The 19218-nt window shown below is 37.4% G+C and overlaps 2 protein-coding genes across 14 annotated transcripts in view; both read right to left on the reverse strand.

Moving 5' to 3' along the window:
* Positions 1 to 19218, reverse strand: part of LOC135223840 (dedicator of cytokinesis protein 1-like) — a 340518-nt gene that overhangs the window by 246650 nt on the left and 74650 nt on the right. The gene's annotated exons all lie outside the window — the stretch shown is intronic.
* LOC135223838 (actin-binding Rho-activating protein-like) overlaps positions 1 to 19218 on the reverse strand; it is a 33926-nt gene that overhangs the window by 4301 nt on the left and 10407 nt on the right. For both annotated transcript variants that reach the window (XM_064262708.1, XM_064262709.1), the window contains 3 exons: positions 11694 to 11854; positions 3337 to 3487; positions 2594 to 2686 (listed from right to left, as the gene is read on the reverse strand). In XM_064262708.1, coding sequence (XP_064118778.1) covers positions 2594 to 2686; positions 3337 to 3487; positions 11694 to 11854 — 405 coding nt within the window. The remainder of the gene's footprint in view (positions 1 to 2593; positions 2687 to 3336; positions 3488 to 11693; positions 11855 to 19218) is intronic.

A 19218-nucleotide genomic window follows, 5' to 3' on the forward strand; every position in this document is an offset into this window, starting at 1 on the left:
TCCGCTTTTCATATTTTTGAATATGTTCTCACGGTGGACTAACAGTTGGGTTTGTGTACTTTTTCCGGGTACGAAACCATGTTGTCCTTTATTAAACAAATTATTTTTTATTAAATGTTTCATAATATTTTTCTTCATTACCCTTTCATACACTTTCATAATATGTGATGTTAGACTCACAGGCCTATAATTACTTGCCTCTAGTCTTGATCCACTTTTGAAAGTAGGGGTAATATATGCTAATTTGTGCTCATCATAAATCTTGCCTGTATCTACACTTTGTCTTAATAATATTGCAAGTGGCTTTGCGATAGAATGAACTACTTTCTTTAACAAAATAGCAGGAATTCCATCAGGCCCTGCAGCAGCTCCATTTTTTAATTTCATTAATAGCCTGCACAATATCAGCTTCATTAATATCTATGTCAGCTAAATATTCACTATTTTCATCCCTTACTTCTATATCATTATCTTCATTATATTTCTATTCTAGGGGTGAATTCTCTCTTATATCGTCTGCCAGTATGTTGCAAATTTCCTTTTTTCATTCGTTAATCTCCCTTCAATTCTCAGAGGGCCTATTTCTATTCTTCTTTTATTCATTTTCTTCGCATATGAGTATAATAGTTTTGGGGTTTTTTGCTTGATATTTAATAGGGTTTTTTCTTCCAAGTCCCGTTTTTCATTTTCTTTTGATTGTATAATTCTTTTGTTCTGCCATTTTTCTATCTTACTTTTTAGTTCTATAAACTTTCCATGCATTTTTTTTTTTTGCAAGACCTTTTTTCCACTTTCTGATTTTCTGGAACAAGATCCTTCTGTCTCTTGGTATGCATGAATGATGTTTATTTTTCTTCTTCGGTATATATTTTTCCACTATTTTCTCCAATATTTTATATAATATCTCCGTATTTACCCTTATGTCATCACTTACGAAAATGTTATCCCAATCTTTGTTTAATTCTTCATTAATTTCTGACCATTTTATATTTTTACTGTAGAAGTTTGTATTTTCCATATCCTTCCCACTTTTTCATTTCTTGCTTATCTCTATTTTCACTTGCTTTGGAATGAAACTGTTAATTCTATGACATTATGGTCTGAAATATTCGCATTATAAACTATTATTTCTTTAACATAATTCATCTCGTTCACAAATACTAGGTCTAAAGTATTTTCCTTTCTTGTTGGCAGGTGATTTATTTGTTGAATGTTGTATTCTAGTAGCATATCTAATAGCTTTTCAAATTGCCTCTTATCTTCTGCACTACTATTACTCTCTTTTTTATATGTATAAGTACAACCACAATCTCCTATTCGTTCTTTCCATTCTACGAAAGGAAAGTTGAAGTCACCAGATAGGAGAATAGTCCAGTCCTTGTGATTTCTACATATATCATCCAATTTTTCAATTATTAAGCCAAACTCTTTAGTATTAGGAGGTCTATATATTACTATGTTCATCAATTTTTCAGATTCAAATTCTACCGCTATTAGTTCACATTCTGAGTTACTATATTTCTCATATATTTTTCCTTGTTTTTTGTCTTTCCCATATATTGCGGTTCCCCCTTGATTCCTATTTTTTCTATCTGATCTATAAGTTTGGAACCCTTTTATTTGATCATCATTCCCAGTCTCTTGGGAATACCAGGTTTCACTTATATTCATTATATCTATTTTCTTTTCATTTTGGGTTAGTTCTTCTAAGTACTCTATTTTTCTTTTTGAGTTACTCGTAACTAAACCCTGCGCATTCATCACTATGATGGTTTGCGTGTTTTCTCCTTCATTTAATACTGGTAGTAATAAGGATTTTCCCATGTCTCTTTCCTGTTCTGGTATGTTGTTCTTTTTTTCATTTCCAGAAATTCTGACATTAAAAAATCCAACTTTTCCAACATAATATTTGATCTTCCTTCATCATAATTATTCATTTGTGTCTGAATCTGCAATTTTCTCCTTTTTGTTTCTGCAATATCCTCTTGCATAATAAATACAGTTATTATCTCTTGAGTAGAATTTCGAGAGAGAGAGAGAGAGATTACGACACCGGACAATTGGATAGACTGTTCAACCACCCTCATTGTGATTATGTCCCATTGTTAAAATCACCTTCAATAACCACAGCAACACGTCGAAGGGTATTCGATATAAGCTCTCGCTTGACCTTGCCAGTTCGTAAATACCCAATGGGTATTTAAAATCAAGAGGTCACTTATCGCACATAACTGCTGAGAATATTATCGGAACGATGGATCACAGAGTGAATAAACTATTTTTTAAAAGTAGATGAATCGCTGACTGAATTAAATGATAAACAAATACAAATGGTAGTTCTCCCCACGGTCTCAATAATAATAATAATAATAATAATAAATAATAATAATAATAATAATAATAATAATAATAAATGAAGTGACGGTATTTTTGGTAGCAATTACAAATTACGAAATATGTTATCGTCTTGGAAAACTACATACAAATTGGTAGATTGAATTTTCTGGCGTCTCTGACGTCATCATTATCCATTTAATCTATCCTCTTCCTCGATGTAATATATATAAGAGGAAAACGAAAACCAGAGACCTACCTGAAAGAGAGTCTCGCCCTCGAAGTCAAGGAGGCCGTGCTTGCGAGCGCGCAGAAGCATCCCTACTACCTTATTGGAGATCCTGGTGTAGATCTGAAAGAGGAGAGATGCGATATGCGTCAAGCAGGTGCTGTTTCTCTCTCACTCTCTGCTTATTTGCCAATGTACTTACACATGTAAACAATATATATAATTTTATATATGTGTGTGATAATATATGATATATTTATGTTTGTATATACATATACATGCAAGCATTTTATGTATTTACACTTTGCCTAGTCACAAGAATAAACAAACTCATATCATATTGTCTCCATTTATTCTTGCATCAGTCACCTCACACCTCTCTCTCTCTCTCTCTCTCTCTCTCTCTCTCTCTCTCTCTCTCTCGTCTCTCTCCTCCTCCTCCTCCTCCTCCTCCTCCTCCATTCAAACTATTCCTAATGTCATTTCCTTGGTGACAATATCTACTTCCTCATACAAAATTCAAAGTATCCCACAACTTATTCTCAACTCCCAGCTTCCAAAAGCATCTGTTTTAGAGACCTAGTTGCTATTTTCTGCCATCTCAGCACGGTGTACTGTAGGCAATCCTGAACGTCCTAATTCCTGAGGTCACGAAAGATAGCTGTAAAGCCCCTTTCCATTCATTCTCTTCCTACTCCTGCATCCACATTCGTATATACTTAACGTCGTCCATTTCCCTTCTTCCCGTAACAATGCCACAGTTCTGCGTATACCTGGAACAGCTCCCCGAAGGATATCACAGCCGTCCCGTCCTCGAACTGCTGCCCCTCTTGGTAGATCATGTCGCAGAGTAGGACTACCTCGGCGTTGACGTGCTTGGCCGCTTTCAAACCTCGCTTCTCCGAGAGGCTGCCCGCCACCGGCCTGGATGGAAGAAGGGAGGTGACTGAACGGAGCAGGGCTGCCAGATTTTCATGACCAACTTATCGTACAGACGGTTTAAAATTATCGTTTTTTCTCCAAAATTATCGCAAAATATATCGTATGCATGTGAAAAAATATCGTATCTTTTATCATTATACTATGCTCTACAGTAATCAACAACATTTCTTGGTATCAAAATAAATACATGAATATCTTTTATACAAACTCTACTGTCTCATTATAAAAAAAACAATGTGACATTTTACAGAGAATAAATATATGAACTGAAACCCTACATCATACATTGTGCATAGCAAAACAATAAACCAAATTAAAGAAAATGTTCTTTACCAAAATTATAGTTAAATTGTTTTTACTATAGGCTGCATTATCATACAGCCGTGAACTGTTTTTTTTTAAACGTCTAAGTAGGGTGGCCATTTCTAAATTTCCAAAAAGGAGGACACCTCACATGTTTGTATATATATATATATATATATATATATATATATATATATATATATATATAGAGAGAGAGAGAGAGAGAGAGAGAGAGAGAGAGAGAGAGAGAGAGAGAGAGAGAGAGCTGCATAGATACAGTAACTTTTACTGCTAACAAAAAGAAAAAAAAATTGATTTTACTGAAATTCCTGTACTACATATAAAACCCATTTGTGTTCTCAGCTTGATTGCCTAGAGGTTTATTTCTTGCATTTCCAACGCAACCTCTGAGGGCTAGCTGGGGAAAACAAGCTTATTTTTCAGTTGAAATTTAGCTTGTCAAGCTTGGATTTAATATTACTACCATAGTAAAAACCGTTTGCTATCTGCCATCAAGACTGAATGGCAGTGGCCGAATGGATATATCTCGCATCCCAAGAAAGCGGGGCAAATTTACGTCCTCCTTAAGGTTACGGAGGATGGAGGACAAAGGGTTCAAAAGGAGGATCCCTGGTCACCCTACGTCTAAGCATGTCTTTGGATGGCGTAAACATAACACAGGACTCCTGGTTTTTCATACACTCAGAGGCCAATAAAGCACCATTAACAGTTTGTGTATTTAAACTATTTCGTATTTTTTTCTTAAAATTAATGATCTTACTGAACAATCTCGCAGTCAGGATTCGAGAGGGAGAGACTGACCGTACACAACAAAATTATCCCCACTCAGATCATTTGGATCGGATGTTTACAATATCAGCATAATTGCCTCGTTCCACGGAGAGAGAGAGAGAGAGAGAGAGAGAGAGAGAGAATATGGTCTCATGTATCTCTTAAAAGGGGTCAGCGATAAGATGACCTCCCGGCTATTGGTAATTGAGTAGAGGGTGAAGAAAATACACACGGTACCAATACAATTAACCTACCTATCTCAATAATCTCAAAACACAATTATCTACATATCCTATGGGAAATTGTCACTTTACATTTTCATAATTTTCAATTAGAAACATTTAATCTTGAAAAAAATGCTTTTTAATCATCTGAAAATAAACAAATGCCAGAATTATCGTATAAAATGTACGATAGTTGGATCTGGTATCGTATATCGTACCAGAGGCTGATTAATCGTACATGTACGATAATTATCGTACGAATGGCAGCCCTGGAACGGAGGTACGGTACGGTGATTAGAACGTTTTTATAGTATTTATATTCACGGGTAGAAAACAGTAGCGCATCGACCAACTAGAATGAACGAGACGTCCTTCACCTTCTTCATTCGTCACGGTTATATAAACAATAGATCTTTAATGAACTAGAGTACAGGCTTTTATAATAGTTGGTACGTTAACTTTCGAGTTTTTGTAAACGTTTGGAAACACTGGAATGAAGGGAAAACCCGCGAAACGTTTCCGACAAATAAAAAAAATCGGGAAACGGAAAACGTTTTGGTCATAAAAACCGCAGGAAAGGGAACTCGGTTTTGGTATATCTAAATCTGTTAAACGTTTGGCATATATAAACACATGGAAGTATTGCAGTTGACGGCAAATCCGTAAACGTTTCATATACTTTATACATTCACATACATTCACATACGTATGTGTAATATATATATATATATAAAAAAATATATATATTTATATACATATATACATACATATATATATATATATATATATATATATATATATATAATATGTAAAAAAAGTTTAAATCATGGAAAAACGCCTTGATACCCAAAATAAAAAAAAATAGACCAAACTTTAAATTCCAACTGTATAAAATAAATAAATAAATAAATAAAAATCTTAATATAACCAGTGACATTGTGGAGACCTTACGAGAGTACCGACAAAGACTGCCTCTTTTTTTATATTTTATTCTTGTTTTTTTTACTGTATGTAATCGCGGTTTACTTTGCAATGGTTGGGACTATACGACCTTTTGAATGTGGGTTTTGTTTTTGTTGGGGTTGTGGTGGGTTGGGGGTAGGGACATGTTCTGTTGGTGGACGTAATCGAAATATTGCTCCAAACTGTAATAAGGAAATGCTGTTTGTGGTTTATATCTGAGCACTGTTTTATTATTTACTCAACATTCTTATCAATTTATTCTTTAATTTGTTCATTCATTTCAAGTCAGTGGCCCCTTTTATGGGCTTGTTCCATATGAATAAGGGTTTATTTCCTGATCATAATACTAATAATAATAAAATAATAATAATAATAATAAACTAATAATAAAATAATTCAGTGCCCCTGTATGGCTTGTTCTATGAATAAGGTATCTCCTGATCAATAATAATAATAATAATAATAATAATAATAATAATAAATAATAATAATAATTCAGTGCCCCTGTAGGCTTGTTCTATATGAGTGGGGTATATTATCTAAATTAATAATAATAAAACAATAATATTGGAATAATGATTGTTTCGGTTTCATGATGAGAGAGAGAGAGAGAGAGAGAGAGAGAGAGAGAGAGAGATATAACAATGGAACCACAAAAAAAAAAAAAACAGAGGCGCCATTAAAATGCCAACAGAAGGAAAGGCTATATATATATATATATATATATATATATATATATATATATATATATCTATATATATATATATATATATATATATACATATATATATATATATATATATATATATATATATATAAGGTATAGGTCTACAAAACTAGCAGAAATCCAACGGTTAACAGAAGGGGGTCCGACATTCCTATGACGTCACTTCCGCCGCCTATTGGAACAGGTGTCTGTAGTACAGTATTTACGACGCCTCGGCCCTTGAGACATACGATCCTAAACCCATCACGCTAAAAACAAATAAAAAAGAATAAATAAAAATAGTGCGCAACTCGATCTTCATATCAGCTGGCGCGTAAACAAATTGCTTCTTCCGCTTTGCAACTGCAGTAGGAAGCCAGAGCTTCGTTTGTTTAAGCCGTCCGCTTTTCTTTTGTTTGAATGTTCGGCTGGACAGACGCATGATGAACAGGGGCGAACAGTCCGCCTAAGAATATCGAGAACGTGAACAGCATGACTGTGCATTGTAACAGTTCAAGACTGTGAAAAGATCTCACACGACTCTCCGCGTGAACGTTAAATCATTACGGAGCTTAGCATCGGTCTAAGGTACACACACACACAGACACACACACACACGCTCATAGCACGGTAGTTTTCATCTTATAATCGCTATTCTATTAATATTATTCACGTTTTAATTTTCTAAACAGGCCTGTAAATACGCACAAAATAACGTATGATCTTAATAACACCGAAAGGAATTGATTAAAGAATGTCCGTTATTTTTTTTTAAATCTGTCGGTCTAAGGTATACGCGGTATAGACTCACAATCATAGCACGGAAGTTTTAATCTTATAATCGCTATTCTATCAATATTATTCACGTTTTCCTTTTCTAAACATGCCTGTAAATACGTACAAAAGAACGAATGACCTCGTAACCTCGACAAAAGTTCAGATTTTAGAAAATATAACGGTTATTTTAAAAATCTCTCGCAGTGACTGTGTACAGAGACGCTTCTTCGTCCACGAGTTTTTCACTCTCGGTACAATCCCAGAATGTGCCTCCTGAGTGTCGTGCGTAATATATATGTCCCCAGCTCCCTTAGGGTCAATGGCATGCCAGATATGATGGGGGTCAAATTTGAAAGAACGTATTGTAACGGCAATTGTAGGTCAAGATTCCCAGAACACACCCAGAATTGGTTGTAAATTTGTAAAATACTCCTCTTCGCAAAAGTGTCTGTGTGTGTCACCATCCTGTGACTAGACTAACTTATTCTTGACGACGAGGAAGGGATGTGTCATGTGTCTGTGTCACTCAAAGTGCTTTTTATATTTATTATTTGTTAGAAGTACTTCAATAATCTATGAATTTTTCAGGTTGCTAGTCACAGCGTCCATCCGCCTGTGGTATTTGCGCATGGTAACACTGCGTCCCGGGCTTTAAATAATATCCTATTTCAAATATCAACGGTGTAATTCGCATACAGTAAATTATTAAAACCCTTTTTCAGTTCCAAATGAACACCCAGATATCCTTTTATTTACCTAAAACTTACACATAGCGTAACTATTTAAAGACAGGGACGCAGTGTTACCATGCGAAAACACCACAAGCGGATGGAAAGATGGAAAAAAAACAACAGAGTATAATACATAAAGAACTGCACTTGGGAGGAAACTTGAAAATGAAATAATAGGATAAAGATAAGGACTATTGCCGTATCTGAAGACTGAACCCATTGGTAATATTTATTCTAAAAGCTAAAAAACGGTCCTAAGTCATTCCCTTAGTTTGGGGTTGCGTTTTTTAGTCTTGATTTGGATAAAATCACTTCAATTTGACAAGGTTCGTCTTGCAACTTTTTACAAGACTATAGGTCTAGGGTGTTAATTCATAAAGCGTCGTGGAGTGCTGTCATTTATTCGCTAATTTACTGATTAAACAAATATCAAAGAGAATATAACATATACCTCTTGAAAGTGAGGTGACTGACGTATATGGTATGATAACACGTTAAATAACAGCAAACAGCTGTGTAAGCTACGACCGCCATTAACGAAAAACACCATGGCATATGGGAGATTACGTAATCACTCCTTTTCACTTTTCAGGATGAAGTTTATTTACCCGGGAATCATTAACTCGTGGTTCGTTGCTTTGGAAAGCTTCTTATATACCTATTATTATTATTATTTAAGCTTATAGTTTCTCGTCGCAGTTTCTAAAACGAAAGTCTCTCAAGTGTGTTGTAGTAGTACTAGGCGAAAGCTTGATACTTGCTGTCGAAGATGAGACTCTCTCTCTCTCTCTCTCTCTCTCTCTCTCTCTCTCTCTCTCTCTCTCTCTCTCTCTCTCATGAGTCACTCACCATGCTGATAACGCCCCATCCTATCTGCCTCTGAGGATTGTAAGTCCATTAGACGAATATTTTAGGCAACTTGACATTCTTGGCTCCGGATGGCTACGGACGATATACGTATACGTCGGTTTGATCGAAGTCCTCGGTCGCCATTTATCGTATTTTCGTTTATTATTATTATTATTATTATTATTATTATTATTATTATTATTATTATTATTATTATTATTATTTTTTTTTTTTTTTTTTTTTTTTTTTTTTTTTTTTTTTTTTTTTTTTTTTTTTTTTTTTTTTTGCTCTATCACAGTCCTCCAATTCGACTGGGTGGTATTTATAGTGTGGGTTTCCGGGTTGCATCCTGCCTCCTTAGGAGTCCATCACTCTTCTTACTATGTGTGCCGTTTCTAGGATCACACTCTTCTGCATGAGTCCTGGAGCTACTTCAGCCTCTAGTTTTCTAGATTCCTTTTCAGGATCTTGGGATCGTGCCTAGTGCTCCTATGATTATGGGTACGATTTCCACTGGCATATCCCATATCCTTCTTATTTCTATTTTCAGATCTTGATACTTGTCCAATTTTTCCCTCTCTTTCTCTTCAACTCTGGTGTCCCATGGTATTGCGACATCAATGAGTGATACTTTCTTATTGATTTTGTCAATCAACGTCACGTCTGGTCTGTTTGCACGTATCACCCTATCCGTTCTGATACCATAGTCCCAGAGGATCTTTGCCTGATCGTTTTCTATCACTCCTTCAGGTTGGTGCTCGTACCACTTATTACTGCAAGGTAGCTGATGTTTCTTGCACAGGCTCCAGTGGAGGGCTTTTGCTACTGAATCATGCCTCTTTTTGTACTGGTTCTGTGCAAGTGCCGGGCATTCGCTTGCTATGTGGTTTATGGTTTCACTTTTCGTATTGCACTTCCTACATATGGGAGAGATGTTATTTCCGTCTATCGTACTTTGAACATATCTGGTTCTTAGGGCCTGATCTTGTGCCGCTGTTATCATTCCTTCAGTTTCCTTCTTTAGCTCTCCCCTCTGTAGCCATTGCCAATTGTCATCGCTGGCTAGTTCTTTAGTCTGTCTCATGTATTGTCCGTGCATTGGTTTGTTGATTATTAGTGGCGCCGTGGAGGAGTGGGTTAGGTCGTCAATGGAATTAAGTCAAGTTAAGCAACATTGGCTCTGGTCAGTCGTTGGATGGGTGACCGCTCTCCTCGGCGTTGATTCCTTGGGAAAGGATCTTTACCATATTTCCTCAGTCTACTCACTGTAAATGAGTACCTAGCCCTGATGGGGTAGGGTCCAGCTATGGGTTAAATAACAAAACTCAGCAATGATGGAAAGAAATGAAGGATTAAACGACAACGACGTAAATGGAACCTCTGGCAACAGAGGAGCTTCGTCCGGCAACCAGGTATTCAACCCAATTGAAGGGGAAGACGGTCAGGTACTTGGAGGTCGTCATCCAGCAACTGATCACCACAACGACAATAATTATTATTATTATTATTATTATTATTATTATTATTATTATTATTATTATTATTATTATTATTATTAAAGTTAACGTAAATATGGCTTCGCAGTTTTCTGAAAAATCATACACGTAGAGAGGAATATTTAACTTAATGTTTATGTATGTATACGCACGTATATTTATTTATACGTATGCTCGGGGCATATTTTCTCTCCTTATTATTATTATTATTATTATTATTATTATTATTATTATTATTATTATTATTATTATTATTATTATTATTCGAGGGAAGTAACAGAAGGTCAAGGAAAATACAGAAAGGTGGACAACTTATTTAAAAAGAATAAAATTGATGAACAAATAAATATATAAAAATGTAAGTAAATGATTAAAATGCTTGAAATTTTGAGGGTCCAATCCATAGGATAAAAAAAAGGAAAGACAGAAGTACAAAACAACTGCAAGAATCATTACCCAGAAGAAGTAAAAAAAAAAAAGAGAGAATCCTTACTTAAAAAGTAAGAAAAAAGTGCGAATCGTTACTTAAGAGTAAACAAAAAGGCGAGAATCATTACCTAAAGCCAGAAAGTAAAAAAAAGCGAGAATCATTACTGAAAACCAAAAGAAGTTTGAATTTCAAGTCAGTGGCCCCTTTGGTGGGCTTGTTCCATGTAAAGAGGGGTCCATCTTTTGAAAAACAATAATAAATAAGTAAATAAATAAATAATGTTTTGAATTGTGTGCTTGTCAAGAAGTGTTGGCAATAATTCCTGTCTGTATATAGAGATAAGTATACTGTAACAGACGCCATTGCCAACTTACGATTATTAAGACACCATTTACGAAGTCTCTTCTTCAATGCTTTTAGGTTCACATTACAAGGTCAAATCAATCCGAGGACCATTACCAAAAACATCAAACTTACTTTAAGAAATCGAGAATCATTAACAAAATCATCGAACTCACTTTTTTTTCTTTTAATTCGAGAATCATTACCGAAAACCAACGCGTAAACAAACCCCTCCCTCTACCACCCCTGCCCAAAATAAATAGATAGATAAATAAATAAATAAAATAAATAGATAAAAAAATGAATAAAATAATTAATAAATAAAAAAGGGGGAGACTTATAAAATAAATAAATGAATAAAAATACAATTAAATAAAGATAAATAGATAATAAATAAAAAAATATAAATAAATTTAAAAAAGGGGGGAAATTAAATCAATAAAATCATTAATAAATAAAAAGGATACATAAAGCAGGGGAGACTTATATAAATATATATAGAAAAATACAATTAAATAAAGATAAATAATAAATAAAAAAGAAATAAATTTAAAAAAAGGGGGGGGGGGACTTACTTCCCGTAATTGGGGTCATCCTTGGAGAGCCTCCTGGGCGCCTTCGTCGCGTCGAAGCTGCTGTGGAATGGGTTACTTGTCATCCTCTCCTGATGGTTCTTGGCCACGTCGTCGAACATCTTCAGTTTGTCCGCCAGGCTTCCCCGGCGGACGTTGAAGGACTGTAGAGAGAAGGAGATAAATAGAATAAGAAAGTTTAATTTAATCCAATCTTTTCATCAGCTTGCTAATGTTCCTTTTGATCATGTCTCCTGCATGCGTACTTATGTCTACCTATCTTTATCAGTCTCCTTTATGTCTATCTGTGTCTACGTATCCTTATCGGCTTGCAGCTGAGTCTTTTTTATATGATTATCTGTATCCTTTATGTCTGTCTATGTCTACGTATCCTTATCGACTTGCAGCTGTTTCTTTTTTTATATGATTATCTGTCTCCTTTATGTCTATCTATGTCTATATATGTCTACGCATCGTTATCGACTTGCACCCGTTTCTCTTTTAATCCTTTAAATGTCTCTTCTATGTCTATCTATGTCTACGTATCTTTAGCGGCTTGCAAATGTTTCTTACCTTTAAAAATACCCGTGACCTTCATGTCTATCTTCGTCTATACGTGTCTTCATCGGCTTGCAAATGTTTCTTTTCTTTTATAAACACCTGTGGCCATTATGTTTATCTATGTCTACGTGTCTATCGGCTTGCACCAGTATTTTTTTATATATATGATTATCTGTCTCCTGTATGTCTATCTATGTCTACGTATCTTTATCGACTTGCAAATGTTCCCTTTTTTTTTTTTTTTTTTTTTGTATAAAAATTACGCGCGCGAAATCATAAACACCCGCCGCCAATGGCGCCAGGCTGATACCAGTGTTACGAAATGGCACCGAACCAGCGTCTAGTGATTGCTGCTCTAACCCGAAGACTTAAGTCGTGATAACACCACCGGCGCCCTTCTGACAGCCTAAGAGGATTGGGTTATTATTTTAGGGCCTATCTGCCAAGGACAAACCTCTGAGTCATGGAGACGCTTCGAGGGACTTCTCCAAGGCAGAGCGCTGGGACCTGTGGCGAGGAGGTCATTCAGCTAGGGGCCTAAGGGAGGTTGAATGGTTTCCTGTATAATATAGCTTTCGAATTCATTTTAACGATTTGTTGTCACCGATCTGTCAACCTTGATTTATTTTTATTTATTTATTTATTTTTCACTTCCATCAAAATTTCGCTAAGCCAACTAGTGACGATTGTATCATTGGGAATTCGATACAGTTCGCATTGTTTCAACAATTTACTTACATTTTGATCTGTTTATTTGTTATTTTATTTTTGGCTTTTTTTAATAAGTGAGATCTTTTCTTTCTATATTTCATTTTACCTTCTGTTACTTCTTTCTAACGAACACCATAATATTCTTTGGAAACTTGAATTTCAAGTCAGTAGCCCCTTTAGTGGGCTTGTTCTTCATCTCCTGATTAATAATAATAATAATAATAATAATAATAATAATAATAATAATAATAATAATAATAATGCGAATGCCCGACACTTGCACAGAACTAGTACAAAAAAAGGCATGATTCAGTGGCAAAAGCCCTCCACTGGAGCCTGTGCAAGAATCATCAGCTACCTTGCAGTAATAAGTGGTACGAGCACCAACCTGAGGGAGTGATAGAAAACGATCAGGCAAAGATCCTCTGGGACTATGGTATCAGAACGGATAGGGTGATACGTGCAAACAGACCAGACGTGACGTTGATTGACAAAGTCAAGAAGAAAGTATCACTCATTGATGTCGCAATACCATGGGACACCAGAGTTGAAGAGAAAGAGGGGGAAAAAATGGATAAGTATCAAGCAGGGCTAAAAAAAGGAAATAATGAACTAATGCTAAAACCTGATACTCTCTGCTTGAGCACGAAAAATTGCGTTGGTGTGTTTACCGTCAATATATAGACTAACGGGGAAAATGTTGTGAAAAATTACAAAACTGTAGTAAAGAATTAACGTCTGTTTTTCTTGGTGCACATTTCGGAACAAAGTTTAATAAACAGCCTTGTTTGACTTTTTTCAAAACAGTTATCATTTCTCAGAATTAGACTGAGACAAAAGCATAGTGATTATAAAAATATTTTTACTTGAAAATTTTCAATACATAGAGCACAAAAACTGATGTGAACGTCAAAACACAGTGCAAAAAAACTTATAAAAATTTTAAAAACGCAGAGTACAAAAACTAATAAAAATTTTAAAAAGAAGCACCCATAATCATAGGAGCACTAGGCACGATCCCAAGATCCCTGAAAAGGCATCTAGAAAAACTAGACGCTGAAGTAGCTCCAGGACTCATGCAGAAGAGTGTGATCCTAGAAACGGCGCACACAGTAAGAAAAGTGATGGACTCCTAAGGAGGCAGGATGCAACCCGGAACCCCACACTATAAATACCACCCAGTCGAATTGGAGGACTGTGATAGAGCAAATAATAATAATAATAATAACAATAATAACTAGCTACGTCTGTCTGTAAAACCACAGCCTGATACTTGTCTTAGTTATGACAGACTTCTTAGAAATATGGGAAAACTACAATTTGTGAAACTCTCTCAAATAAATCATTTCTTCGTAGGGTGAGAATCAAGCAGCAGTTTCAGGCAAGATTTTGACAGCTTATCTCAAAGTCCCAGCCAGCTCTGGGACCTCTGGTGAGGTCATCGAGCGCTGAAAGGAAAGGGTTGAGGAAAGGAAGATTAACGGAGGCACAGTAAAAGGAATGAAAGGGGTTGTAGCTGGGGTGCCTAAGGGACGCCGCAAAGAACATTGTGGTACAGAACGCACGCGGGAACCCTTTCTCATACGACCGGGGAAAATCCAGTAATATTAAAAAAAAGCGAAATAAATAAAGATAAAAAAACATGAATTGGCAACTCAGCCGACCGGAGCCAATCAGAAATGTGACAAATCACGCGGCAGGTGACAAATAGAGCTTACTGAGGCAAAGACGATTGGCCAACGATCCTGGTTGAAGTTTCGTCAAGATTTTAGCCGACAAAATCACGGTCTTTTTGAAGAGTCATAAATTTGTGTAATGTCAAAATGCACATATGAACTTCTTCACTCATATGCACACACACACACACTTATTTTTATGATAATAGTATTAATACTCAAATCAATAGTGTTTTCAGGTACCTATACATGCATAATAGAAAATCAAAATAAAGTTTTTTTTTTTTTAAAGAAAACATTCCACGCTGCAATGGTCTGACTAAGCAAAAACACACTTTCTTTTATCAAGCTGGCTCTCTCACGATTCTTAAAGCAAATTATATATATATATATATATATATATATAATATATTTATATGTATATATATACATATATATATATATATATATATATATATATATATAACCACTTTATTATTATTATTATTATTATTATTATTATTATTATTATTATTATTATTCAAAAGACTGAACCCTATTCATATGGAACTAGGTCTCCAAAGGAGTCAGTAACTTGACATTATTATTATATTATTATTATTATTATATTATTATTTTTTATATTATTATTATTATATTATTATTATTATTTATTATTTATTATTATGTAGACGCCTTGAAAACCAGAAAAGAAGAAATAACAAGAAATACCGGATAGACCCCTGACGACTACGGCCTGTCCCGACCTACGAAACCCACCTGTATACTGTTGACGACCCCAGCCTGTCCCTGATAACAGTTTTGCTTTGACAAACACCAGCCCGTCCCGAAATTTCCGTGGACGACCTACAGCACGATGAACATTGGACAGCTGCTTTATAATACCAGCGTGCCAGAAAGAAAAATCATAAGGAAGAATTGAAAAGAATATTGTACAAAATCAATTCTGTGAATTCTGCCATTATTTTCAATAAACTTGTTTGAAAGAAGGTCTGTTTTCCAGCGTACACAAACTATCCGGCATGCAGACCCTACAAACGCAACAGCACCCCGCGGCATGCGAAAGCTTTAGGAGGAGCCGCCTGCAGCAAGAACTAGAATCCAAAGAGCAAGAGAAAGCCACGCTCATAAATGAAAGGGCGCAACTCTTCGTAAAATGGGATGAAATTCGCGGTATGAATCCTGTAGCAGCCCCCTCGGATGCCGGGGATAATAATGATGGCACTAGCAGCAACGCCCTCCCAACACCAGTGGCAGTACCATCAAGACATCGTCCGACTGCCTGAAACGTATGGAGGAGAAAGATGCCCTGAAGAAACAGAAGACCATTACAAGAAAACTAATTAACCTTAATGGAGGTAAAATACGCCTGCCGCAAGAACATGACAAATATATTAACTTGACCACCTACACCCCTCCCCTGAAGAAGAGGACATACTCAAGAAAGGCCTGAATTGCCACTTCATCTCTCGCCCCCGTCCCCTTAATAAAAGGATGGAGATAGAATATCTTACGAGACGATAATGAAACAATAAAGCCTTGGGAATGTACACACCACCGAACGCCCTTTCAACCTCTCCTCTTAGCAGAAAACCCTTACAGACCGAGGAACTTATAAAAGTGACTCGTCCGATCGCCGTCTACGGGATGCTGCTAAAAGCTTGAGAGAAACGAAGACATCACCGTCAGAGCCGCGAAAAGACCGCAGCCCTAGTACTTATCAAGACTACCGAATATAGACAAAAAAATCGACGAGATCCTCGCCGGATACCACTAAGTTTCGACGTATTACTAAGAACCCCGTAGACGACATTAAACGCGAAGCCAATAGAATCATAGAAACTGTCAACGCAGCCACTAACGCTTACACCTCTCTAGTATTTCTGGAGATTACAACCCTCGGGTACATCTACGGTAATGTGAAACTCATAACATGGAAAACCCTTTAGACCTATCATTAGCCAATACCAGCACCCCATACCACTTGCTAAACAACTAAATACTATTCTCACCCCCTACATCCCCACACATAGTTTGAAGTCGTCTGCGGAGTTTCTGCAAACCTTAAGATCCGCGCCCCCTGAGGCAGTATTGCATCGATGGATGTAGAGTCGCTTTTTACTAACGTTCCTGTTGATGAAACCATCGAAATGATCCTTGAACGTGTCTACAGAGACCCATCCCACCGACCCGGCTGAATATCCCCGAACACGCCTTCGCTCTCTGCTGGAAATATGCGCCAAAGAAGGCTCCCTTCATTAACCACCATGGCCATATGTACTTACAAATCGATGGTGTATCGATGGGATCCCCCCTCGGGGTCCCTGTTTGCGAACTTTTACATGGGCATGGTGGAGGAGCGTGTCTTTAGAGCATTAGGAACCATCTATATACGTAAGTATATAGATGACACTTTTCATCCAAGCAGGAACGAGGGAGGAGGACGAGGAAAATACGTCAAGCCTTCCACACCAACAGCCGTTTACGCTTTACCATCGAATATAGCCGTGATGGCCGTCTTCCCTTCCTGGACGTCCCTGGTTGAACAGAAGGAGGTTGCGTTTCGCTACAACGGGTTTACACGAAGCCCACGAACCTGGGAATGTGTCTGAACGGCGAGAGTGAATGCCTGACGGGCTATAAGGACACCACCATCGCGCCTACGTCAGGAGAGCTCTTTCCCATTGTTCAACATGGGCAGACACCCATAAGGAGATGGAACGTGCAGCCCAGGGTCCCTAGTAACAACGGACCCCACCACCCGAAGCATCCAGAACGTCTTCAGGAAGAGCATGGAAGAAATGGTACCTCAGGAACCCCGCCAGGACCCCCAGCAGAAATTAATTTTTTTTCTACAAGGCACCTTCCATCGGCGGTATAAAGAAGACGAGGCGAGCCCTACGGGCAAATATCAGGAATCACGTTTTTCTCCGACCGACCCCACCAACAAGCAGATCAACTTGATCATATTTTTATACAAGTAAAAAAACATGCAGTCTTATTATGAAAAATAACCCCGCACCGTTTGCAGGATCCCTTGAAGAGGACGAACGTCATTACAGATACACGTGCCCAATCCGAGGATGCTCGGAACTTACATCGGGATGAGTCAATGCGCCTCTTCCAAGAGGATCTCCTGTCACGCGCAGGAAGGGAGCGGGTATTTAATCAATGCAAGGACTGCCCATAATAAAAGAATCCGACGCAGCGACATCGTCGGTAACTTCGAGGTTTATCGACCAGGCACCCGATCTACGGCGTTTGCGAATCTTAGAACGCTGCACATCGGGAGGGAGAAGCCCAGTTTTAAACATCACACAGGAGACCTTCCTCCTCCCCACGCCGTCAGGAGAGCAGCAGACACCGCCCCACACGACCATCGCACCAGAGGGGATCCTGAGGATGATAGAAGGCATTAGCTCTCATCCTGAGGACGTCCCTGTAACCCTGAGGTGATCGCAGCTCAAGCTTTCGCCCCGCCCTGAGGACGACCTGGTAGCACGCCCCTTCGAGGGGACCTCCACCATCACCAATAGGATGAGGCTGGCCGCCACGAAGAGGACAGCAACCAGCAACGGGCCCCCTGATGACATCGCTCGTACGTCACAGGTATTGCCCAATGAAAGTGAGGTACCCGTTTCTTTCAAGCCAACCGAATGCAATAAATAGCGTGAATACATCTGACACAGAGAAAACCATTGCACTCAGCGATCCCGTCCGAAGATGGCCAACGAGGTGCCGAAACATGTAGACGCCTTGAAACCAGAAAAGAGAAATAACAAGAAATACCGGATAGACCCCTGACGACTACGGCCTGTTCCCCACCCCCTACGAAACCCACCTGTACTGTTGACGACCCCAGCCTGTCCCTGATAACCAGTTTTTGCTTTTGATAACACCATCCCGCCGCCCGAAATTTCCGTTGACGACCTACAGCACGATGAACATTGGAACAGCTGCTTTATATACCGGCAGCGTGCCAGAAAGAAAAATCATAAGGAGAATTTGAAAGAACTATTGTACAAAATCAATTCTGTGAATTCTGCCATTATTTTCAATAAAATATTATTATATTATTACTACTACTACTATTATTATTATTCAGGAGGTGAACCCTATTCATATGAAACTAGGTTTCTAAAGGGGCCATTGACTTGACATTATTATTATTTTTATTTTAATTATTTTTTATTTTTTTGGTCTATCACAGTCCTCCAATTCGACTGGGTGGTATTTATAGTGTGGGGTTCGGGTTGCATCCTGCCTCCTTAGGAGTCCATCACTTTCCTTGCTATTTGCGCCGTTTCTAGGATCACACTCTTCTGCATGAGTCCTGGAGCTACTTCAGCTTCTAGTTTTTCCAGATTCCTTTTCATGGATCTTGGGATCGTGCCTAGTGCTCCTATGATTATGGGTACAATTTCCACTGGCATATTCCATCCTCTTCTTCTTCTTTTCTTCTTATTATTTATTATTATTATTATTATTATTATTATTATTATTATTATTCAGAAGATGAAAAACCCTATTCATATGGAATTCATCCACCAAAGGGGCCACTGACTTGAAATTCAAGCTTC

The sequence above is a fragment of the Macrobrachium nipponense genome, chromosome 10 (genome assembly GCF_015104395.2).
Source record: "Macrobrachium nipponense isolate FS-2020 chromosome 10, ASM1510439v2, whole genome shotgun sequence".
NCBI classification, from domain to species: domain Eukaryota; kingdom Metazoa; phylum Arthropoda; class Malacostraca; order Decapoda; family Palaemonidae; genus Macrobrachium; species Macrobrachium nipponense.